This window comes from Hemitrygon akajei, chromosome 21, assembly GCF_048418815.1.
Source record: "Hemitrygon akajei chromosome 21, sHemAka1.3, whole genome shotgun sequence".
Lineage (NCBI taxonomy): Eukaryota > Metazoa > Chordata > Chondrichthyes > Myliobatiformes > Dasyatidae > Hemitrygon > Hemitrygon akajei.
Genome location: NC_133144.1, coordinates 59,336,869 through 59,360,490, shown reverse-complemented (window position 1 = coordinate 59,360,490; position 23,622 = coordinate 59,336,869). Strand labels below are relative to the sequence as shown.

The 23,622-nt window shown below is 37.8% G+C and overlaps 1 protein-coding gene across 5 annotated transcripts in view; it reads left to right on the top strand.

Moving 5' to 3' along the window:
* scaper (S-phase cyclin A-associated protein in the ER) overlaps nt 1–23,622 on the top strand; it is a 327,794-nt gene that overhangs the window by 101,859 nt on the left and 202,313 nt on the right. For all 5 annotated transcript variants that reach the window (XM_073025528.1, XM_073025526.1, XM_073025530.1 and 2 more), the window contains exon 20: nt 22,234–22,370. In XM_073025528.1, coding sequence (XP_072881629.1) covers nt 22,234–22,370 — 137 coding nt within the window. The remainder of the gene's footprint in view (nt 1–22,233; nt 22,371–23,622) is intronic.

The following is a 23,622-nucleotide window of genomic DNA, read 5'->3' as shown; positions in this document are numbered from 1 at the left end:
CATAATTTTCATAAACTTGTTGGTAAAGTGTTCTAAAATAACTCACTGTTCATGGACTTAGTGGAAGAGCTGCCTAAAAAAGGCCTTTTCTTGTTATTTCTTTTTTTCTTAATGGTGCAGTGTGACGATTAGAGATGAAAATGGGTTTACCACAAACTCAGTGTCTTATCCATTTAATCAATATTGTTTAATCCACTTCCTTGAATTTGATTTTGATCAGAATATTTCTTTCCAAAGCAACCTTATAGAACTGTTTTTCTAGTTTCACTAATATGAACTAGTTGGTTTAAGGTTATGATTAGCTGTATTTGTCACATGTACATCAAAATATTGAAACCTATAATGAAGTGCAACTTCTTAAGTCAATGACCAACACAGTCCAAGGATTATCTTGAGGGCAATCCATAAATACTACCAAGTTTCCGAGGCCAACATAGCATGCCTGTGCGATTTACAGTGCCTATAAAAAAGTATTCAGCCCCCCCTTTAGAAGTTTTCATGTTTTATTCTTTTACAACATTGAATCACCGTGGATTTAATTTGACTTTTTTGACACTGAACAACAGAAAAGACTTTCATGTCAGTGAAAACCAATCTCTTCAAAGTGATTTAAATGAGTTAAAAATATAAATATATATTTTTATATAATATATAAACATATATATGGTATATATAATTATCTGGATACACAGGGTCTGATTAGGAACAGTCAGCATGGATTTGTGCGTGGAAGGTCATGTTTGACATATCTTATTGAATTTTTTGAAGAGGTTACGAGGAAAGCTGACGAGGATAAAGCAGTGGATGTTGTCTATATGGACTTCAGTAAGGCCTTTGACAAGGTTCTGCATGGAAGGTTAGATAGGAATGTTCAATCGTTAGGAATTAATATTGAAGTAGTAAAATGGATTCAACAGTGGCTGGATGGGAGATGCCAGAGAGTAGTGGTGGATAACTGTTTGTCAGGTTGGAGGCCGGTGACTAGTGGTGTGCCTCAGGGATCTGTACTGGGTCCAGTGTTGTTTGTCATATACATTAATGATCTGGATGATGGGGTGGTAAATTGGATTAGTAAGTATGCAGATAATACTAAAGTAGGTGGTGTTGTGGATAATGAAGTAGTTTCTCAAAGCTTGCAGAGAGATTTAGGCCAGTTAGAAGAGTGGGCTGAACGGTGGCATATGGAGTTTAATGCTGATAAGTGTGAGGTGCTACATTTTGGTAGGAATAATCCAAATAGGACACACATGGTAAATGGTAGGGCATTGAAGAATGCAGTAGAACAGAGTGATCTAGGAATAATGGTGCATAATTCCCTGAAAGTGGAATCTCATGTGGATAGGGTGGTGAAGAAAGCTTTTGGTATGCTGGCCTTTATAAATCAGAGCATTGAGTATAGGAGTTGGGATGTAATGTTAAAATTGCACAAGGCGTTGGTAAGGCTGAATTTGGAGTATTGTGTACAGTTCTGGTCACTGAATTATAGGAAAGATGTCAACAAAATAGAGAGAGTACAGAGAAGGTTTACTAGAATGTTACCTGGGTTTCAGCACCTAAGAGAAAGGTTGAACAAGTTAGGTCTTTATTTGGAGCATAGAAGGTTGAGGGGGGACTTGATAGAGGTACTTAAAATTATGAGGGGGATAGATAGAGTTGATGTGGATAGGCTTTTTCCATTGAGAGTAGGGGAGATTCAGACAAGAGGACATGAGTTGAGAGTTATGGGGCAAAAGTTTAAGGGTGACACAAGGGGGAATTTCTTTACTCAGAGAGTGGTAGCTGTGTGGAACGAGCTTTCAGTAGAAGTGGTAGAAGCAGGTTCAGTATTGTCATTTAAAGTAAAATTGGATAGGTATATGGACAGGAAAGGAATGGAGGGTTATGGGCTGAGTGCGGGCCAGTGGGACTAGGTGAGAGTAAGCGTTCGGCATGGACTAGAAGGGCCGAGATGGCCTGTTTCCGTGCTGTAATTGTTATATGGTTATTGAAAAGCGGTAGTCAGGAGATAGACACAAGAAAATTTCCAAGTCACTGAATATCCCTTGGAGCACATTTAAGTCAATCATCAAAAAATGGGAAAAATATGGCAAATCTGTCTAGAGCAGGCTGTCCTCAAAAACTGAGTGACCCTATAAGAAGGGGACGAGTGAGGGAGGCCGCCAAGAGACCTATGACAACTCTGGAGGTATTACAAACTGAGACAGGAGAGACTGTGCATACACAAAATCTCAAACCTGATCAAAAATCTCCAGTCCTATCCTTCTCCATAATTATATTGAAACTAATATAATTATGTTTTATTAATTAAAAAAATAACCTTTTTGCGGAGTTGTTTGGAGTGTTCTTTTCGTCTTCATGGTGTAGTTTTTGCCAGATACAGGTGTATTTTTACTACAATCAATTGAAACACCTTGACTGCACACAGGTCTGCAAAAACAAATCTCCAACTAACTAATTTTGTGACTTCTAAAACCAGTTGACTGCACTAGTGATGATTTGGTGTGTCATATTAAAGGGGGGGGGTGAATACTTATACAATCAATTATTTTGAGTTTTAAATTTGTAATTTATTTACCTCACTTTGTAGCGATCTGTTTTCACTTTGACATGAAAGGGTCTTTTTCTGTTGATCAGTGTCAAAAAGAGCCAAATTAAATCCACTGTGATTCAATGTTGTAAAATATGATAACTTCCGGGGTGGGGGGGTGTGGTGAATGTTTTTTATACTCATTGTACTAAACCTAACCATACACCTTTGGTATGTGGGAAGAAACCGGAGCACCCAGAAGAAATCCAAGAATTCACAGTGCAACCATACAAACTCCTTACACTGATGGAAATCGAAACCCGATCAGTGATCACTGACACTGTAAAGTAATTGTGCTAGCTGCTACGCCCCCATGCCACCATTTAAAATATTTTAATATGTATTTTCTTATATATTTTTGTAATGCATATTTATTAATATTTTAAAATACGTTTTCTTGTGTATATATATTTAAAGGATTTTTAAAATATAGCCGATTAATGTCCTTGGTCCCAAAAGAAGCAACCTAATTTTAACAGCCTCAAAGACTTTGAATGAGTGCATTTAGTAGAAACTCACTGGTAATTTATTTGATCAGGTATGTTCATTATTGATTGTTAGGGTTGGCATGGGCATAATGATTTTTATATACATAATGCATAAGACTTATGAAACTTGGTTTGTCCTGTCTGTAAAGCAAGCATGGAATTCTAAAAACTTCTCTGATTTTGTTGATTTTAAACAAGTTATTCTACAAAAAAGAGATAGACTGAGACCCTGGAGTCTGGATTAGGTTGCAGGAAGGATATATATATTCAGGTACAGCTGTACATCTGCTTGTTAATGCAAATATCTAATCATCCAATCATGTGGCAGTAACTCAATGCATAAAAGCATTCAGTCATGGTCAAGAGGTTCAGTTGTTCAGACTAAACATCAGAATGGGGAAGAAATGTGATCTAAGTGACTTTGACCATGCCAGACGGGTTGGTTTGTGTATCTCAGAAACTGCTGATCTCCTGGGATTTTCTCACACACAGTCTTTACAGAGATCACCAATGATGGTGTGAAAAACAAAAAAAAATCAGTGAGTTGTAGTTCTGTGGGTGAAAGCTCCTTGTTAATGAGAGAGGTCAGAGGAGAACGCCCAGGCTGGTTCAAGCTGACAGGAAGGCAACTGTAGCACATATAATCACAAGTTACAACAGTGGTGTGCAGAAGAGTGCAATCTCTGATTGCACAACATTGTCGATCCTTGAAGTGGATGGGCTACAGTAGCCCAAGACCATGAACATGCACCTAATAAAGTGGCCACTGAGTGTATGTCATGCTACATGGAAATTCAGTGGAATACTACATGTTCACACTAAATAACTATTAATTCCTTCATGGTATTGATGGTGATAATTTTCCATAATAACTTTCATTAATTTTATGGTATCAGGTTGCTACATTGCATAACAGCTCTTTAAGCTGATAGCTGTGAAACTTGCAGAAAAATGTTCAAAAATCAGCTGTTCAAAGCACTTTACGAATGTTTCCTCCAATGCTATAATAATTGGCTTAACGAGGATTATTCTCCAAAACCATTCAAATGCCTTAAATTACTATCATATATCAAAACATATTGTCTGGAATCAGATGTATCACTCATGGTAGAATAATGCATTCAGTATTTCAATCTAGTCAATGATTTTCCATTTTAATTTGAATTTTGTTGCAAATGTTGATGGTAGCTTTGTTTCTCTTTTACTATATTATGTTCGCATTTGGCAATCTTGGAAATAAAGTATTTCAAGAATGATGTGATTAAACATTGAAAATTTTTCCAAGGAACAATTCCATCTCTTAAAAAAAGAATCAAAAGCTCCCATAAATCCTAACTTATTAAATACATTTTCTGGTCTAGATCTGTGCCAGTACTCAGTAAGATAAAGATAAAATTTGAGGGATGTGGCAGGTAAGAACCTGGAAATAGAAAAGTTAGGTTAGCATCCTTACGAAAAATATAGCAACATAAAAAGGAAGTGGTCAATCATAGTCTTAAGACTGTTAAACTAGCATCTTAAGTGCATCGTAAACTCTCTAGTTTTCTCTCCTTCCTATTATATTCCTTCTTCAGCACTTTACCTCATCTACCTATCTCCTCAGCTTCTTACTTCATCCCTCCTCCCCCACCCACACACCTTCCCCCTCACCTGGTTTCACCTATCTCCTGCCAGCTTGTACTCCTTTTCCTCTCCCCACCTTCTTATTCTGGCTCCTATCCCCTTTGTTTCCAGTCTTGATAAAAGGTTTCTGCCTGAAATGTCGACTGTTTATTCCCCTCCATTGATGCTGCTTATCTTGCTGAGTTACTCCAGTACTTTGTGTATGTTTTTTAATTGTATCTGCCTATGTTGATTCTTTAGCTGGTAACACTCTTGCTTTAGAAAGGAAAGTTAAATAATTCTTTCTATGGGACTGAATGAAACAAAGGAGAATGAAGAGTGAACAAACAGCTAGCTAGCCAATATTACAAAGATTTCAATAGCCAATTATTTTATAGGGCTGCAAGTTGAATGTTATGAGCTAAAGAGATTCCTAGATTTATTCCATAAGTTAATGTCAGTCAGGATGATGGTGGAGGAATTTCAATGGAGATCAGGATGGTGAGCAGGGGAGATAAAAGATCTCCCCTTTGTAGCTCTGGGCACTCACATGTGGCTCCAGCTATGTCTGCCTCTTCGTGGGTTATGTGGTACAGTCTGTGCTCCAAATCTATACTGGTACTGTTCCCCAACTTTTCCTTCGCTACATTGACGACTACATTGGTGCTGCTTCCTGCACCCATGCTGAGCTCGTCAATTTCATCGACTTTGCCTCTAACTTTCACCCAGCCCTCAAATTCACTTGGTCCATCTCGGACATTTCTCTCCCCTTTCTCGATCTCTCGGTCTCCGTCTGTGGAGACAGACTGTCCACTGACATCCTCCACAAACCCACTGACTCCCATAACTACCTCGATTATATCTCTTCCCACCCTGCCAAATGTAAAAATGCTATTCCCTATTCCCAGTTCCTCTGTCTCCACCGCATCTGCTCCCAGGATGAAGCTTTCTGTTCCAGGACATCTCAAATGTCCTCTTTCTTTAAGAATCGTGGTTTCCCATCTGCCGTCATCAGTGATGCCCTCACCCGCATCTCCTCCATTTCCCACACTTCGGCCCTCACCCCATCCTCCCGTCACCACAACAGGGACCGTATTCCCCTTGTTCTCACCTACCACCCCACCAGCCTCTGGATCCAACATATTATCCTCCGCAACTTTTGCCACCTTCAACAGGACCCCACCACTAAGCACATCTTTCCCTCTCTACCCCTCTCTGCTTTTCACAGGGATCGTTTCCTCCGTGACTGCCTGGTCCACACGTCCCTCCCCACAGATCTCCCACCTGGCACTTATCCCTGCAAGCGTAAGTGCTACACTTGTCCCTACACCTCCTCTCTTACCACCATTCAGGGCTCCAAACAGTCCTTCCAGGTGAGGCAACACTTCACTTATGAGCCTGTTAGATCCAGTGCTCCCAGTGCGGCCTCCTCTACATCGGCGAGACCCGACGCAGATTGGGGGACCGCTTCATTGAGCACCTCCACTCCATCTGCCACAACAGACAGGATCTCCCGGTTGCCACCCACTTCAACTCTGCTTCACATTCCCATTCGGATATGTCCATACATGGCCTCCTCTACTGCCATGATGAGGCCAAACTCAGATTGAAGGAGCAATACCTCATATACCGTCTGGGTAGCCTCCAGCCCCTTGGTATGAACATCGAATTCTCCGACTTCTGGTAATTCCCTCCCTCTCCCTTCTACCATCCCACTTTCACTCTGCCTCCTCTTCTAGCTGCCTATCACCTCTCTCATGATTCTGCCTTCTTCTACTACCCATAGTGCTTTCCCTTTTCATTCCTTCTTCACCTCTCCAGCCTATCCCCTCCCTGCTCCCCTTCCCCCACCCCTTGATCTTTCCTCTGATTGGTTTTCCACCTTCCCCCCACCTTCTTTATACAGCCCCTGCCCCCTTCTTCTTCAGTTCTGACGAAGGGTCTCAGCCCAAAACGTTGACTGCTCATTTCAACAGATGCTGCCCGACCTGCTGAGTTCATCCAGCTTGTTTGTACGTCTTGAGATAAAAGATCATTGTCTCTTTGTGGTGGCAATGTAGTGAAGCCTGTCTGTATTCGAGGTGTGAGTCCATATCTCACTTTGGCAGAGTGCCCATACTCACAATAGGAAACAGAATTCAGAGTTTGGTGGAGTATGGCACCCAATGCCCATCAATTTACAGGAAAGCTAGAAAATCTTTTGCTCCTTCCTTAAGGCACATGGAGAAACAAAACAAGTGGATATGTGGATAGTGGGAAGTGAGAATTGTGGCAGTAAGGCTGACCTTTCAATATGCTGATTGGAAAGATAGTTTCCAACTTTTACTAATTATTAAACTTGGGGTGGAAGAATGACAGACTCAGTGTTATAATTTTGTGTTGATATGCTTATATTGCTGTATCATGGTGAAACAGACCATATACAACTGCCAACAAAGACTCAACAATGTAGATACTTCTGTAATTCATGGCATCTCATGAAAGGAGTAAGTTTTCATCACTAGCAATGGAGTCTATCTACAAAGTGCATTGCTGTTACACACTGACATTATTTAGACAATATCTCTCAAACCTGCAACCCCTGTCCACAAGAAGTGTAGGGCAGCTGGTGCGTGAGATTATCATTACCTGCAGGTTTCTTTCCAAGTCACGGGCCAACCATTCTAATTCGCAAATGTATGAACTGTTCTTCATTATCATCGGCTAGAAATCCTGAAACTCTCTAACTCAACAGCACTGAGATTACCTTCACCAGAAGGGCTGTAACTTTTCAAGGAAGTATCTCACCAGATTTCCAAGGACAAAGAAATAGATGCTACTAGCAGGCTCACCAGATCTTGAAATGATTCTCAGAAGTCAAATGCTAAGCATTTATTCTCTCATTAGGCAAAGGAAACATAGTTAGATATGGTATATGTGCAGGATAAACAATAGTCTTCATTTTTCTGAGGATATGTGTAGAAGGAGGTGGCCTGATGCAATAGACTAGTAGGGGCGACCAAAATTAAATTTTAAACATGTTAGTTAAACACCTTTAACATGCAAAATATAGAAAACATTAGCTAATAATAGAAGGGCTCATTGATATTGGCTATACCTAGTAGGTGTAAGGTATCATAAGCAAGGCTGCAGAATAATGGATCCCCAGACATTATTGTTCAATTGCACGTAGACACTGTTTTTTGCCAAAGCTAGCGTATTTAGCTGTCAACAAAATACAGTATACAAAATGATCTTTTCAGAGTCTGAAAGCTGTTTTATATAGTGTAGATCGGAGGTTGGCAACCAATTAATTATTAGTTGAAAGTTTACTAACTGGTTAAGGAAAGTATATCTTGTCAGCCTATTAATGTACGTATATATCTCGTGTGTGGATATAAAAAAATGACCTAACTAAATTAATGGAAATCTTTTGCTTTCATAGCTTGTAAAATATAATTGATCAGACAATTTAGACTAAATAAAATGAATTATATGCAGTGTGATGCTGACCATATGTGTATATTTAATACAATACATGAATTTAAAAAAGATGTACATTCATTTACCCACTTAACAGTCATTGCAAAAGTAATTCATTGTCTGAAGAGCTTTAAGATGTGGCATGATAAGGTGCGATATGAACACAGGATTTTTAGAATTAATTTTTATTGCAAAGCGGAATATAATTTTATCTCAGTTCCTCATAAAGTATTCACTTTATATGTAATCTGAAATTGCTACATAAGGAATTTCAAGGTTAATTATTTAATATATAATTTAACATGATATAATATTCAAGATTGATTACAAAGATACCTTTCACATACTGCATCAGCTAATGCTGTTGTCTTTCCAGCTGTTAATACATTCTTTTTTAAAAATAAATCTATAATAGTTTTTTAAACTACATGCTTTAACAGTAGTCATTCTTTAAATTTCCAAGAAAGTTGCAAACTATGCCGATGTATACGTTGCATATTTGTGAATGTTCATTTGCATGGTATTTTCCATAATACAACACTTAAAAAGTACATTTTACCCAGTTATAAGGTTAAAGGCAGTAAATGTTGTGAAATCTTACAATACTTGAAATTCTGCTATGAGAGATGGCCTAGAAACAATGCTGTGACTGTGTAATTAGAGTATGAACTATAAGTATCTATTGAGGATCCAAACAGCCTAAACATAGTAAAGTAAGAAAAATAGTGGTGTTTTGATCTTTAATTGTGCCCATTTTTCCACAATTCCCAGTATTTTATTACACTTATGGCAGATGTTACTATATCTAACTTGTATTCATGACATATATCAAATTAGCTAAAATTGCACCCTTTCCCGTTTTATTGAAATTATACTGCAGACATACATTAATGTCATTTATTTTCATATTCATTACCGAAGGACTTTATTAATGTTGCCTAAAGGGCTTGTGTCATGGTGTAATCTGTTAAACTTATTTTGTGAGGAATTCCAAATTGACACAACAGGAATATGTGGAACCCCATGAGCATGTAGTAGTTTTAAAGTAATGATGCATGAGTCTGTTTTTGGCTCTCATGGACCCCAGTCGTTGAGAGAAGACTGCACACACTGGATGGAGTTTTCAGTCATTACTGGGCACAAAAAGATGCACTAAATTGGGGATGAAAAGAAACTTAAGATCCAGTTGATTATAAGCACCATGGGAATGTGTAATGACTTTCCTCAATCCCTATTTCCTGCAGAATTTGGAATGAGACAGGTTAGACATGCATGTTTTCATATCTTCTTTGAACTTATACAATAGATTATCCAAGGAAATCTGATATAACATAATATGCAAGTTGTGAGTGTGGGTAAACCACAACATAATAGTACCTGGGAAAATAGAAGCTAAGCACAAGATGCATAAGTAACAAAATTCTCCCTTAATAAAATCATTGATAATCTTCCAGATTAAAAGTTTATGGGTTCAACTTCTGCATCAAAACTAAATCACATAACCTGAGAAAACACTACTACAGAGAAGTACTGAGGAAATGTTGCCATATCAGAGACGTGACCCTTTGGATGAACAGTGAAATTGAGCTCAGCCATGGATGTTATAATTCCCCTTTCTTTTAAAAACGATCTCATTCAAATTCCCCATCAGCTTTAATTATCAAATATCATTTTTATAGTCATATTATTAAAAACATGCTGACGGAGATCATTTAATTTCTCAAACAAGAGTAAATTCATTTCCAAGACACAAAAAAAATGACATGACATAGTTCATTTCCTACAGTTTAAAAAAATAAAGGATTATCCAAGTTTCATGTACAAACCCCATTTCCAGAAAAATTGGGATATTTTCCAAAATACAATAAAAACAAAAATCTGTGACATGTTAATTCACATGAACCTTTATTTAACTGACAAAGGTACAAAGCAAAGATTTTCAATAGTTTTACTGACCAACTTAATTGTATTTTGTAAATATACACAACTTTAGAATTTGATGGCTGCAACACACTCAACAAAGGTTGGGACAGAGGCATGTTTACCATTGTGTTACATCACCTTTCCTTTTAATAACACTTTTTAATCGTTTTGGAACTGAGGATACTAATTGTAGTAGATTTGCAATTGGAAATTTTGTCAATTCTTGCTTGATGTAAGACTTCAGCTGCTCAACAGTCCGTGGTCTCCGTTGTCTGATTCTCCTCTTCATGATGCGCCATACATTTTCAATAGGAGATAGATCTGGACTGGCAGCAGGCCAGTCAAGCACATGCACTCTGTGTCTACAAAGCCACGCTGTTGTAGCCCATGCAGAATGTGGTCTGGCATTGTCCTGCTGAAATAAGCATGGACGTCCCAGGAAGAGACATCGCCTTGATGGCAACATATGTCTCTCTAAAATCCTAATATACGCCTCAGTGTCAATGGTACCTCCACATACATGCAACTCACCCATACCGTGGGCACTGATGCACCCCCATACCATCACAGATGCTGGCTTTTGCACCTTTCGCTGATAACAATCAGGATGGTCATTTTTATCTTCGGCACAGAGAACTCGATGCCCGTTTTTTCCGAAAACTAGCTGAAATGTGGACTCATCTGACCACAGCACACGGTTCCATAGTCTTTCGGTCCATCTGAGATGAGCTTGGGCCCAGAGAACTCTCCAGCGTTTCTGCATAGAGTTGATGTATGGCTTCCTCCTTGCGTAATACAGTTTCAAGTTGTATTTCTGGATGCAGCGACGGACTGTGTTAAGTGACAATGGTTTTCCGAAGTACTCCCGAGCCCAGGTGGCTATAATTGTCACAGTACCATGACGGTTTCTTAGGCAGTGCCGCCTGAGGGCTCGAAGATCATGCACATTCAACAGTGTGGCTTGTCCTTTACGCACTGAGATGTCTCTGAATTCGCTGAATCTTTTCACAATATTATGTACTGTAGATGTTGAAAGACCTAAATTCTCTGCAATCTTGCGTTGGGAAGTGTTCCTTTTGAACTGACTAACAATTCTCTCACAAATTTTGGCACAAAGGGGTGAGCCACGACCCATCCTTGCTTGCAAAGACAGAGCCTTTGATGGACGCTACTTTTATACCCAGTCATGATACCTCACCTGCTACCAATTAACCTGCTTAGTGTGGAGTCTTCCAAACCGGTGTTACTTGAATATTCTGTGCACTTTTCAATCTTATTTTAACTCTGTCCCAACTTTTGTTGAGTGTGTTGCAGCCATCAAATTCTAAATTTGTGTATATTTACAAAATACAATTAAGTTGGTCAGTAAAACTATTGAAAATCTTTGCTTTGTACCTTTGTCAGTTAAATAAAGGTTCACGTGAATTAACATATCACAGATTTTTGTTTTTATTGCATTTTGGAAAATATCCCAACTTTTCTGGAAATGGGGTTTGTAGATGAAATTTATGATTGTGTGGTATAATATTCAACCTAATATATAATAAAAGACAAAGGAAACTTTCCTGAAGGAAACATTCATTTCAAGCTATTATCATGAATATGGATCTGAATAAATACATAAATACATAAATAAGTACAGATTTTGACCTTTTGCCCTTTTATTTCCTTTGTTTCATATTAATATATTTTCTGTAACAAGAACATGGAATTTTCATTGTCCTGGTCATTTCTCTGTTACTACATGCAAACTTGCACTCCTTCAGAGCTTACCCTTGAGCTTCACCTTTGGCGGCTTTGCTTTAAGCTGTCTGAATCCCAAAAAGCCACTTTGAAAACTTAGCTTTGAGTGAGCTTTATTGATGTGACCTAATATGTCAACATTTGGGTGGTGTAAATTGTTTGTTTGATGCCCTGGTGAAGTGGCGTGTAATGTTAATTCCTTCATTAAAAGCATTACTGTATATTAATGTTGCTGTTTTGTTGAACTGATCAGTTTCTGCACCGTTATTTTCCATGAAATGATCTCTTAATAAGCTTTGTAATTTAAAAAAAACAATTTTCTGAAGAATAATATCTAATCTCTTTATTTAACTGTAAAATACATCGACCTGATTCGAAATGGATCCTATTATTTCAGCTTGAACAAATAGTGGTTGTCACAGCGGACAAAATTGTCTGTAGTTCTCTTACGTTCAGATATCAAAAAATATATAGAATTACTTTTGCTTAGAACTTTGACTGAAGCTCCATATTCATTGCATGAAATATGAATACATAAGCTCTTTAAAGGGAGTTGTAAATGAGGCAAACTATTCATAATAGATTAGTATAACCTAGATGGACAAGCACTGTCCTGGAATCTGAGTCATTGGGTGGAAAGGTGTGAAAGTAAGGTGATCAAGAAAACTGAACTGAAAGCAAGCCAGGTGTCTCCAATTTGGGGGAGGTGAAGGGAGGGGAGAGGATCAGAGACTGGAGCATATGCTTAGTGTCCAGTTCTGCTGTGACATTGTTGTTAGGTTGGTGAGTCACCAAGTTCAGGGATCAAGAATGAATAGGGCTTGATGTTGTTCAGAATGCTTACAGCTGATTTTAGTACAGGTTTAGGTTTGTAGACAAAGGGAGGTGATTAGAATAATTCAATATGAAGTTAAAAAACCCCTGGATGCATATTTCAGTAGCGGGTAAACTGAATAAGTTTTGACTTCTAGTATTAATAGCTATGTTGAGTGATATTAGGCTCTAGCAAATGATAGCAAATTGACACTTTAATTTGTCTGTTTTCTGTGTCATTTAAAATGTCAAAAACCATTTGGTTTATTATCTGCTGTTGAGTGAAAGAGTTTAATGAAAATATTTTCCATTAGTTTGAAAAGTCAAAGCTGCAAGTTTAGACTTAATGGTATTTAATCTGGTTAATGTGATAATCCAGCACTTTGATCTAAACCTTTGAGATTTGACACTAGTGTCTGAATTGAGGTGTCATTACTCCGCTGTTTTCCTAATGAATTCTTAAGGATGAACTGTGATATTTGCTGAAGCCTCACAACATGAAAGGTGAGAACGCTGAGAAATGCCTGTAACCATGCAATGCTAGTTTGGTGGTAGCTAAAAGACACAATTTGTTTTATCTCCCCCCCCCCCCCCCTTCCTTCTCTCCCTTTTTAATATTGACAGGTCCCATCTGTACTGCAAACTGTTGAATGACAAATGAATGTGCTTGTTGAACTTCTGCTGGTATGTGAGTCATGCATAAAAGGGCAGGTTATAATGAGAAAATGCATATCTGAGCAGGCATCAGGGGATGCTGGCTTCTGCCCTCATTTGTCGCCACACCCATGCTCATTTGACAGACTGCTTGTAATTGTCATCCACTAGCAGTGGGACAGCTGGCTGACTTGTCATTTTATATCTGAAGGTCTGTTACTGACGGGTGTCGGTTTCAGAGACTGGGATTAGGTTTGTTTTGTTCAGTTATCACTTTAGACAGGATTGTCAAGTGTGAATAGATTATATCTGTGATGAATTCTTGAATCCATTTCATAGCTGCAGGTGGACAAGATAGTTTTATTTCATTTTCCCAAGTCTAATGCTGTAGCAGGCATTTGTATTTGTTTGTTTCGAAGGAACACCAAAATGGGTTTAGATAAGATAAACCATTTTATTCAAGCATTAACTGTGAAGTGTAAAAATAAGTATTTTCTTTGTCAGAATTTTGTAGAACAGAGATCTTGCCTATTGCTATTTCATTTTCCAGTCTCAGTTTCTATGTTGTAAGCTGCTCTCTGCCAGTTGCTGGTATTCCATGTGAAGTAACTTTGGCCAGTGCAGTTCTACTTCCACTGTGACAGGAATGACCATAACTCTTTATTAAATCAATGCTAAACTCCGATAATATGACACCTATGGGATTCTGATGGTGTTGAACTAGCAAATATCCTGGGCTATTGGATACTATTAATACCCAAACTATCTTTTATCTCACTTTTTTAACATATTACACAGTAGTGTAATAAGTTTCCCAGTGCACATGATGGGGCCAAGAAATAAATATGCTCCCTAGATCCCAGCTCCAACCACAAACCTACCCACATTCCAAACTCTCAAGGTCTGGATTCCAACCCTGGTTCTGGCCGCACATCCACATGGATCTCAGAACAATCAGATACTGGATTATCCTAGTTTTACTCTTTTCTATGTTGGGGAAGGTGCAAGAATGGCTGGTGTGAACTTTCATTTTGTTGTAGGAAAGGATGTTACTCTGAGATGGGTGTTTCAGTCATATTAAGAAAGATTAAGAAGTCGAGTTTGTTCTAGAAGACCTAGACGGAGATCAGCAAGTTGTGTGTGTTGCAAAAGCAGTAATATTTCAATACCTTCCCACTCACCTAGTCTCACTTATCACCTGCCAATTTGTACTCCTTCCCCTATCCCACCTCTTATTCTGACCTGTACATCTTTCTTCTCCGGTCATGATGAAGGCTCTCTGTCTGAAATGGTGACTGTTTATTCCTCTCCATAGATTCAGCCTGAACGGTTGTATTCCTCCAGCATTTTGGAGTGTCTAAGACCAGAGGACACAGCCTTAAAATAGAGGGGCTTCCATTTAGAACAGAGATGAGGAGGAGTTTCTTTAGCCAGAGAATGGCAAATCTGTGGAATTTGTTACCATAGGCAGCTGTGAAGGCCAAGTTTTTATGTACATTTAAGGCAAAGGTAAATAGATTCTTGATTGGCCAGGGCATGAAGGGGTACAGGGAGGAGGGCAGGAGATTGGGGCTGAAAGGAAAAATAGAACAGCCATGATGAAATAGCGGAACAGACTCGATTGGCCAAATCGGCTAATTCTGGTCCTACTGTACAACTTATTTTGTGTGTTTTGCTCTGGATGTTCCAGCTTCTGCCGAACATCTTGTTTTTGAAGTAATATTGCTCCTGTTATAACAGACTTTGATTTCTGGCTGCAAATAGATATCAGCTAATGATATTAACTAGCTAAAATCTATTAAATATATGTTTTTGTTCTGTCATATACTCAATTTATATGGTTATGTTAAACAATTATTTTTAAACAATTATTTTTTTATCGTAGAAGAAAATCTTGAACTTCATATACATAAGTGTACTGTTATTTTAAACATTATTGTAGGGTGATATAATTGATTAGATGAAAAATACAATATGAGCACCTGTCACACTATCTATTAATATCCAAGAACACTTTCGTTGGGCTAATTACCCAGATTCAGCCAGATTCTCTGAGTTGCTCTTTGCATCACAAGTGCAACATTTTCTGTAGAAGGGTTGTATTGTTTTTAACTTGTAATGTTGGTACATGAAATTCTTACATTTTATTATGTCTTATTTATTGTTCATTACCCACTTGTTGAGTAAAAGCATACTTTGGAGAATATAGGTTTTTGAAGTGAGAATAATCTCTAACAAATAAACACAGCAAAAAAAAGCATAAATTTACATGATAAATAGAATACAAATAACAGTAAACATTATGAGATTTCAGTTTATTCCATGTAAGAAAGAGATTTATGTAGAATTCATCTGTAACAGAAGTCAAGGACTAACAGGTGTGTACATAGTGTCTGACCTTTAGACAAAGCCTTGGAACACTTCACAAAAGCCAGGAAGGACACCCACTGTGATTAGGGTGGCTGGGAGGAAAATGTTAAAAGTCATTATTTTAAAAAATTGTAATTAAGAGACTTTAGAAGTTGAATGGAAAGGTGAAAAAGTGAAGTGGTTTTGGAAAAGAATTCCAGAGGGAGAACACAGTTGCTGAAAGATTGGTACCTGATGTTGAGCTGGAGGAGCAATTTAAGAATATTTTTAATAGCTTGGTTTTCTTAAAATACTGTGAAATTATAAGGCTTTTACCTTGTATTTCAAGACCTTTACTGTCTTGATATAAAAATAGAAATAAAATTAAAGTGTATGTCTTCCTCTGCCAGTTTAAAGAAACATTTAAGTTTTCTTAAATCGTCAATGTCCAGTACCAAGACTTCTGCCAGTCACAGATACATGGAGTAACAAGTGTATCCTGCAGTATTTAAAGTGTATTCTGGGGTTTGCAAGAAAATCATCATCAGTGGCTTATAAGCATAACCTGGTCTGTCTTCAAATCTGTGTTCTACAGCACTTGCATGCTGGAATTTTTTTATTAATCTGGTCCTGTTCTGCTTCCATTCAGTAACTTGTAAAATGACTATTGTTCTAATCAAATAATCTGATTTCATCTGGAGAAAAGTTATGATAGGAATGTTGCTCAAGTTACTTGCATGTCCAGTACTAGACCCAGCAATCACACACCATATGATTTGTACGTACACTAATTTTACTTTTAAAAAGAACTTTTAGGAAACTGTAATGTTGCAAGTAAATTTGACCATACAATTCAATGGTAAAAACTGATATTTAATCTCAAAATGATAGGTTCTATTACAAGTTTATATAAATCTCATGCATACTGATGTTCTTCAGTTTGTAGATTATATAACCCTCAGGATCGGCTGGCGGCTTACTCTAGGGGGAGACAGCCTCCGGCCTGGCTAAACTTAAATTTTGTTTGGGTGGATGCTGCATCATGTGTCCCCCTGTTACAAATCAGTACCACGAAATAACAAACACTACACAATATGCAATTAAACAATTGAGATTTTTAATTCATAGTTTAACTATAGGGACTAAACAAACAAAAAAGGAAAAGGCCTTTTCTCTAATGAGCAATGTTGGAGTTCACGGTTTCCCTGGCTGCTCATCTCCGATTTTTTTTTTCCCCTCCTCTGGCATGGACTCCTGACCCCATTCCAAGTCCACTCCATCCTGCAGACTACGACTTCTCCATTCTGGCATCTTCTCTCTCCATCTTCCGCTGAGCAAAAGCCCGTGAAACCTTCCCTCGGGTCCACAAGAAAGAAAATCACGCCTCTGATTGGATGGCGCACATTCCAAAGCCCCCGTTATCTCTATTCATAACCCAAACACCGCTGCTACAGAGAAACCATTACATTAGCAGTGAAACCTTACAGTGTGTTACAATTATAAATATAGTATTTTATATTTGTATAGATTATTATGCAGAATTTTAAGTTCCATAATTTGTATGGTTCGTATGTTCCCCCCCCCCACCCCCCGTGACTGCATAGGTTTCCTTTGAATGCTCCAGTTTCCTGCCACATTCCAAAGACACATTTTAGTAAGTTGTGGGCATGCTATGTTGGTGCCAGAACATGGTGACATTTGCTGGCTGACCTCAGCACATGCTCGGGTTGTGTCGGTTGTTGATGCATTTTACTGTATGTTTCAATATACATGTAACAAATAAAGCTAAAACCTCTTTAATCTTGAGCATAGAGGTCCATTGAAACTAGATCAAGCATTTATTTCATAAGTCTGAAATATTTGTAACTCTTTCATGGAGCATTTATACTGTACATGAGCAATGATGGTCTCCTCGCAGGTTAGCAAAAGGGTTTATTAAAATTTTTAAGTTGTTCCCAATGGTTTTGAAGATTAATGTTGTTTCTGATATGAAAATGAGCCAGAGTAGTCCTAACTTCGAGGTGGGGTGCATCACTAAAGTAGTGGCAAGAAACTGCAGGCACATCTCAGTGTAAGGATACTATGGAGAGGTCAAACACAGTTTTTTCCCATTCGCAATCATTATCCATTGCTATTGTGGCTATCGCATAAGAAAAGGTTCATACATGGCTGCTATATATATACCATATTGAAGGAAAAGTTGTAGCCATGTCAAATCATAAATTTTTTTTAAAAGAGAGGAAGTCAGAGAGAAAATTATGAAATCATAAATTTAAAAGCATTGTAAATTGCAGCTATGGTTGGATACCCTTTAACATGAATTAGTTGTGCAGTTTTCAATGCTTATATCATAGTGCAATTTTTTCTGCAGGTTTATTTTCTCAATGCTAAGGGTTGGCAATAAGACAAACGTATTTTAAAATAATGTATCAGTGCAATTCTTCTACTTTGACTGGTTTCCTCCATCAAATCTGCATTAAATCATTCCGCTACAGGCTTTCTTCAGAATCCATTTTACACTTTGTGATATCCTATCAAACAAAACTCGTAAATGCAGTAAGTCAAGCCCTGCTAGTTGAACAAAAAATATTGCCTCTCCATTTAATGTCTGCCAATTTATTTGGCAAATTTCAGTGTTCTAATTATTTTGAGTCTGTAAAAAATTGTGACCTTTTGTGTGAGGGTAAGAGAAACTATTAAAACACAGTGAATTTATGCAATGTAATTTTGTTACTTTGCGGAATATTCTTGCAAAATCAGCAGTCGCGACGATTGTACCTGCCCCTCTGGGTTCCAGTAAAATGACAAATGTTTGTATTACGGCTTGCATTTACATCTTGACATTTACACATCGAGATACTATACATAACTAGTAAATGCATGAATGAATTCATATGCACATGGAATAGACAAAAAATTTAGTTTTGGGGAAAAAACAAGCATATCTGGATCCCTTTCACAACTACATAATGTGGAAATATGCTGTATAGAGCAAGAACAATCCACCCAATGATGAAAAGAAATCAGATATAAATGGGTCATTGTTTATGGATCAAACATAACTGAGAAATTCACCAAATTAGTTTAAATGTTGTGAGGGGGAAAATAATTTGAAAGGAAGAATAGTATCACAGTGCAAAAGTGGTTCTTTAAGTGGGTCACCATTTAGGATGATTGTGTAACGGTGATGTTTATTTAGGTTGGGCTACTAGACTTGTGGTGGATCTTTGTTAACAGTTAAGTTGAAATCGTCTCGGAATGTATATTCATAGCTAGTAGAATATTGAACAAAACCCAAGTTGATTCTATGCTATAGGTTAGGAAAGAAGTGAAAGCTTCAGGATGTAACTTGCTTTAAAAGAAAGCATTTAACTTTTTGTCACCCATGTGAAGTTATAAGTCTTAAAAAATTTTGCTATGATTTGTAATAATTCACCAATTAATAATTAGTAGTCATGGGGGATTTGCAGCTGTCTCACCATCAATCTAAGATTATCAAGAAATGGTGAATAAGTAGTTGGAGACAATGGTATACCTGTGTGTGTATCTAATGTTATCTCTTTACCAGCTATCATTTTGGTCATCTTTAGGGCATTATTAATGTTGAATTGTTTGATATTGACTTTGGTCCCATCCTCCCAATTGGGTATTACATTATACAATACTTTTAAATTTTGGCTGGAGTATAATTGTTCTATCCTTAATTACTGTCCTAATGAGTCTTGACAAATAGTGTTTACTTGATGCTGAACATTGTAATATGTCCCTATCTACACCCAGAATCTTGAAATTCTACTTCCCATTCACATTCCAACATGTCAGTCCAAGGCCGTCTCTACTGCCATGATGAGGCCTCTGGGTGCTCTGGTTTCCTCCCACAGTCCAAAGGCGTACTGGTTAGTAGGTTAATTGGTCATCATAAAGTGTTCTGTTAATAGGCTAGGGTTAAATAGATTGATTGCTAGGCATTGCAGCTCTTTGGGCGGGAAGGGACTGTTCCATACTGCATCTCTAGATAAAATTTAAAAAAAATTAAAATCCTAGCTTATGGCAAACCTGGCTTTATGTATTTCTTCAAAATAAAATGGTAATCTATACCAAAAAGGGAATAAATTGACACTAATGGCCAAATCAACAAGACTTTTTTTTGCTGCTTATTTTCACCACTTGTTGCACTGTAACAACATTCATTGCTAAATTATTGTTTTGCTTGAATTTAAACTTTTTTTAACAATTACTGCAAAGGTAGCTTACTAACTCAATTTTATATCCATTAATGTCAAAGAAGAGTATTCCAAAGTCTCCTATGTATTTACAAAGATCTGGAACAACAGCAAAGTAAGGGAGAAAATAAAATCAATGTTTAAACAATGCCCTTCACCCCCTACCTGCTGGATCAATTATGAAGGAAGCAGATGCCTGTGGCTGGGAGGAGGCCAGTTGCCTACATATTCTATCAACTGAGGTGAACTTCCTATTTTGCAATCAGATTTTCAATCTCTCTCCTCTTTGATTCAGCCAACAACAGTGGTTGTCAGCAAGCATAAATATGCTGCTGGAGCTGTACTTAGCCTCACAGTTATAGGTATAATGCAAGTAGACCAGGTGGATAACCATGCAGCTTTGTGGTGCACCTGTGTTGATGGTGATTGTGGAGATATTGTTTCCAATCCGTAATGACTGGGATTTTCAAGTGAGGAAATTGAGGATACAGTTGCACAAGGAAGTATTGAGTCCTAGGTCTTGGAGTTTATTGATTAGTTTTGAGGGGTTGAATGCTGAGCTGTAGTCAGTGAAGAGCATCCTGATGTATGCATCTTCACTGTCCAGATGTTCCAAAAGTGAGTGGAGAGCCAATGAAATGGCATTTGCTGTTGACCTGTTGTGAGGGTAGGCAAATCGAAGCAGATCCAAGTCACTTCTCAGGTAGGAGTTGATGTGCTTCATGACCAGCCTCTCAAAGCACTTCATCATAGTGAATGCAAATGCTGCTGGATGATATTCATTGAGGCAGATTACCATGTCCCTTTTGGCCACCAGTATGATAAAAGCCTACTTGAAGCAGGTGGGTTCCTCAGACTGCCGGAGCAAGATGTTAAAGATGTCAGTAAACAGTCCAGCCAGTTGATCAGCACAGGTCTTCAGTACTTGACCAGGAATCCATTCATGGCCAGATGCTTTCCGTGGTTCACCATCCTGAAGAATGCTCTCAGATTGACCTCAGAGATTGAAATTACAGGGTCTTCGGGGGATATAGAAGTTTGTGAAGGTTTTGTCAGTCAGTGTGAGCTTAAAAGGCATTGAGCTCATCTGGGAGAAAATCTGTATTGCCATCTATGTCATCTGGTTATGTTGCATTAATCTAGTGTTTCTAACCCTGTCTGAGGCTTGTATGTGACCATATTAAAACTTTAAATTTCTTAAAGAAAGCTTAAATAGCACAGTAATGTTTCATAAAATGCTGAGCAACCAGGGAACTTATACTCAGAGTATAACTTGCAACTCTGAAGTCCCGAAGCAAAAGCAGACAACATGGCTTTGTCAATTAAAAATCACCATGTGACATAGCAGCTCCCAAGATAGTTTCAGATTCAACCTGTAACTATTTACTGAGTTAGTGGAGTTTGCATGAATTTGGAATGTTTTTCTTGCCTTTCTGCAGATCAGGCAGCATCTGTGGAGGGGAATAATCAGTAAACATGTTGAGCCCAACCCCTTCACCAAGATAGGAAAGGAAGGAAGAAGACAGAATGTGGGGGGGGGGGGGGGTGTTGGAAGCAGTTGATGGGCAGTGAGATCAAGGGAAAGAGGTAAGAGGGAGCCAGAATCGAGAATGAAATTTAATTTCTCCTCCATTTTTCTCTTTTTCCAGTTCTCCTTTTCCATTTTCTCTTGAGTTCCTCAAGCACTTTGTGTGTTGATCTGGATTTCCAGCATTTTCAGAATGTCTTGTGTTTGTGCCAATTTTCTGTATTTTACATGTGCAAATGTATTTGCTATTATTAAGTGGTCCCTTTGCTGCTATTAGTGATTGGAAGTTGAACAGTAACATACTTAAAACAAGACTGATTTAACGCCTGAATGAAAATTCTAAACAGAATTAATTGGTGCTATATATAATTTTTTTTACATACAATTTCTGAAGGTATCTCATGTTGGCATTTAGAAAATATTTTAAATTTCAAAAGGTACTGGTTGTTGTTGTTGTGACATAGCTCCATTGGTTTGGCACATCCTATTGTACACCATCTGATCCCCCACCTTAGTTACATCTAGCTTTCTTGCAGTGATAATTGCTTAGTGACAATATAGTGGAGCTCTTTTTGAGGTATTAAAAACCGTTTTAAGCATTGATTGTAATTAAGCCCAGCAAATTCTGCATACATGAAAACTTTTACCTAGTACCTCTTTTATTTTTAAAAAAAATTGTGGATCAGATCCACCAGATGCCTTCACACATTGGGCCATCATGGTGCTTTCAGAGGTCTTAATAACTGACTGGAGTCATGACTAACTATCCAGATGTGCTGCACAGGATGGGACTTTGAATTGCAGAAAAGAAGGAAGTTTTTTTTTCTTGGCAATTAATGTATTTATATCTTTTTCCATCAGGAACATCTATCCTGCAAGAAGTACATTACAGATGTTGTAACTGAGACCTGTGTGCATCCAGAGGTATCGAAGGATGCCGAAGAGAAACAAAAAATCAGAAAGAAGGCGAAGAAACTTCGCGCTCGCATGAACTCGAGGTAATGTCAATATGATACTGTTATCGTTCTTCTAGAGAAAAAACAAATTGCCTCTTCTTGTTTTAAGAAGTCTGAAGTTATTTGTTTCCTGGGTTATCTTAAAAAATATATACTGATTAGCCTAATTTATAGCCACTTTCTGTGATTGGAAAAGAAAACTGAAAATCGATCTAGAGCCCTTGCTTTCACCTGTTAAGAGCTTTTCTCATAATTGGCTGCCAGCGCCTGGCTGAAACTACAGCTTCTTCCAGGGTGCCTTTGTATGTTTAAATATGTGTAAACCATGCCTATTTTTCTTTCTAGCTATTGATTTTTAAATGAAGTATCAAAGAAAATCAATAGTAATCAACAAATAGAAGGCACTATGCAGGAGTGTCACATCCCAGGTCTGAAGTTTAATTAATTTTCTTGCCTGTCACAACAAGGTAAAAAGTTAGGAATGCCCTGCAATGTAAAGTGAGTTGTCAGTCCTGTAGTTTGTCATAGGCTAGGAAAGTGATATTTGTGAATCAGAGTGGTGCACAGAATGTTGTCTTATGATTAGTTGTTGCCATCCTGCTTGCCTTATAGATAGACTGTCACCTGTTGAGGTTATTTTGGTTTGAGACATTACAGAAGCAAATGACTTTGTATTATGTTACCCTGGACTGATAGAAACAGATCCTCAACATGAAGCAGTAAATGGATTTCAGAGTGAATAGTGACATGCACCATACTTAAACCCTGACAGTCTCTTTTCGTGTAGATTCATTCAGAATTCTATATTGCTATTAGTCCCTTGTGTTTAAGCATTGGCGAATAAAGCTTGGCTTTCTGAGCTTCACTCTCGTTTGATATGTGAAATTAAGATGTTTTGATTTGTATTGTATTTTGGCATTCTTTTTTAGTTTTGTTTTCTTGTCTCTGTCAAGTTCACCTCAGTTGATAGAATATGTAGGCAGCTGGCCTCCTCCCAGCCACAGGCATCTGCTTCCTTCATAATTGATCCAGCAGGTAGAGGGTGAAGGGCATTGTTTAAACATTGATTTTATTTTCTCCCTTACTTTGCTGTTGTTCCAGATCTTTGTAAATACATAGGAGACTTTGGAATACTCTTCTTTGACATTAATGGATATAAAATTGAGTTAGTAAGCTACTTTTGCAGTAATTGTTAAAAAAAAATTAATTTCAAGCAAAACAATAATTTAGCAATGAATGTTGTTACAGTGCAACAAGTGGTAAAAATAAGCAGCAAAAAAAATCTAAGTTGTGA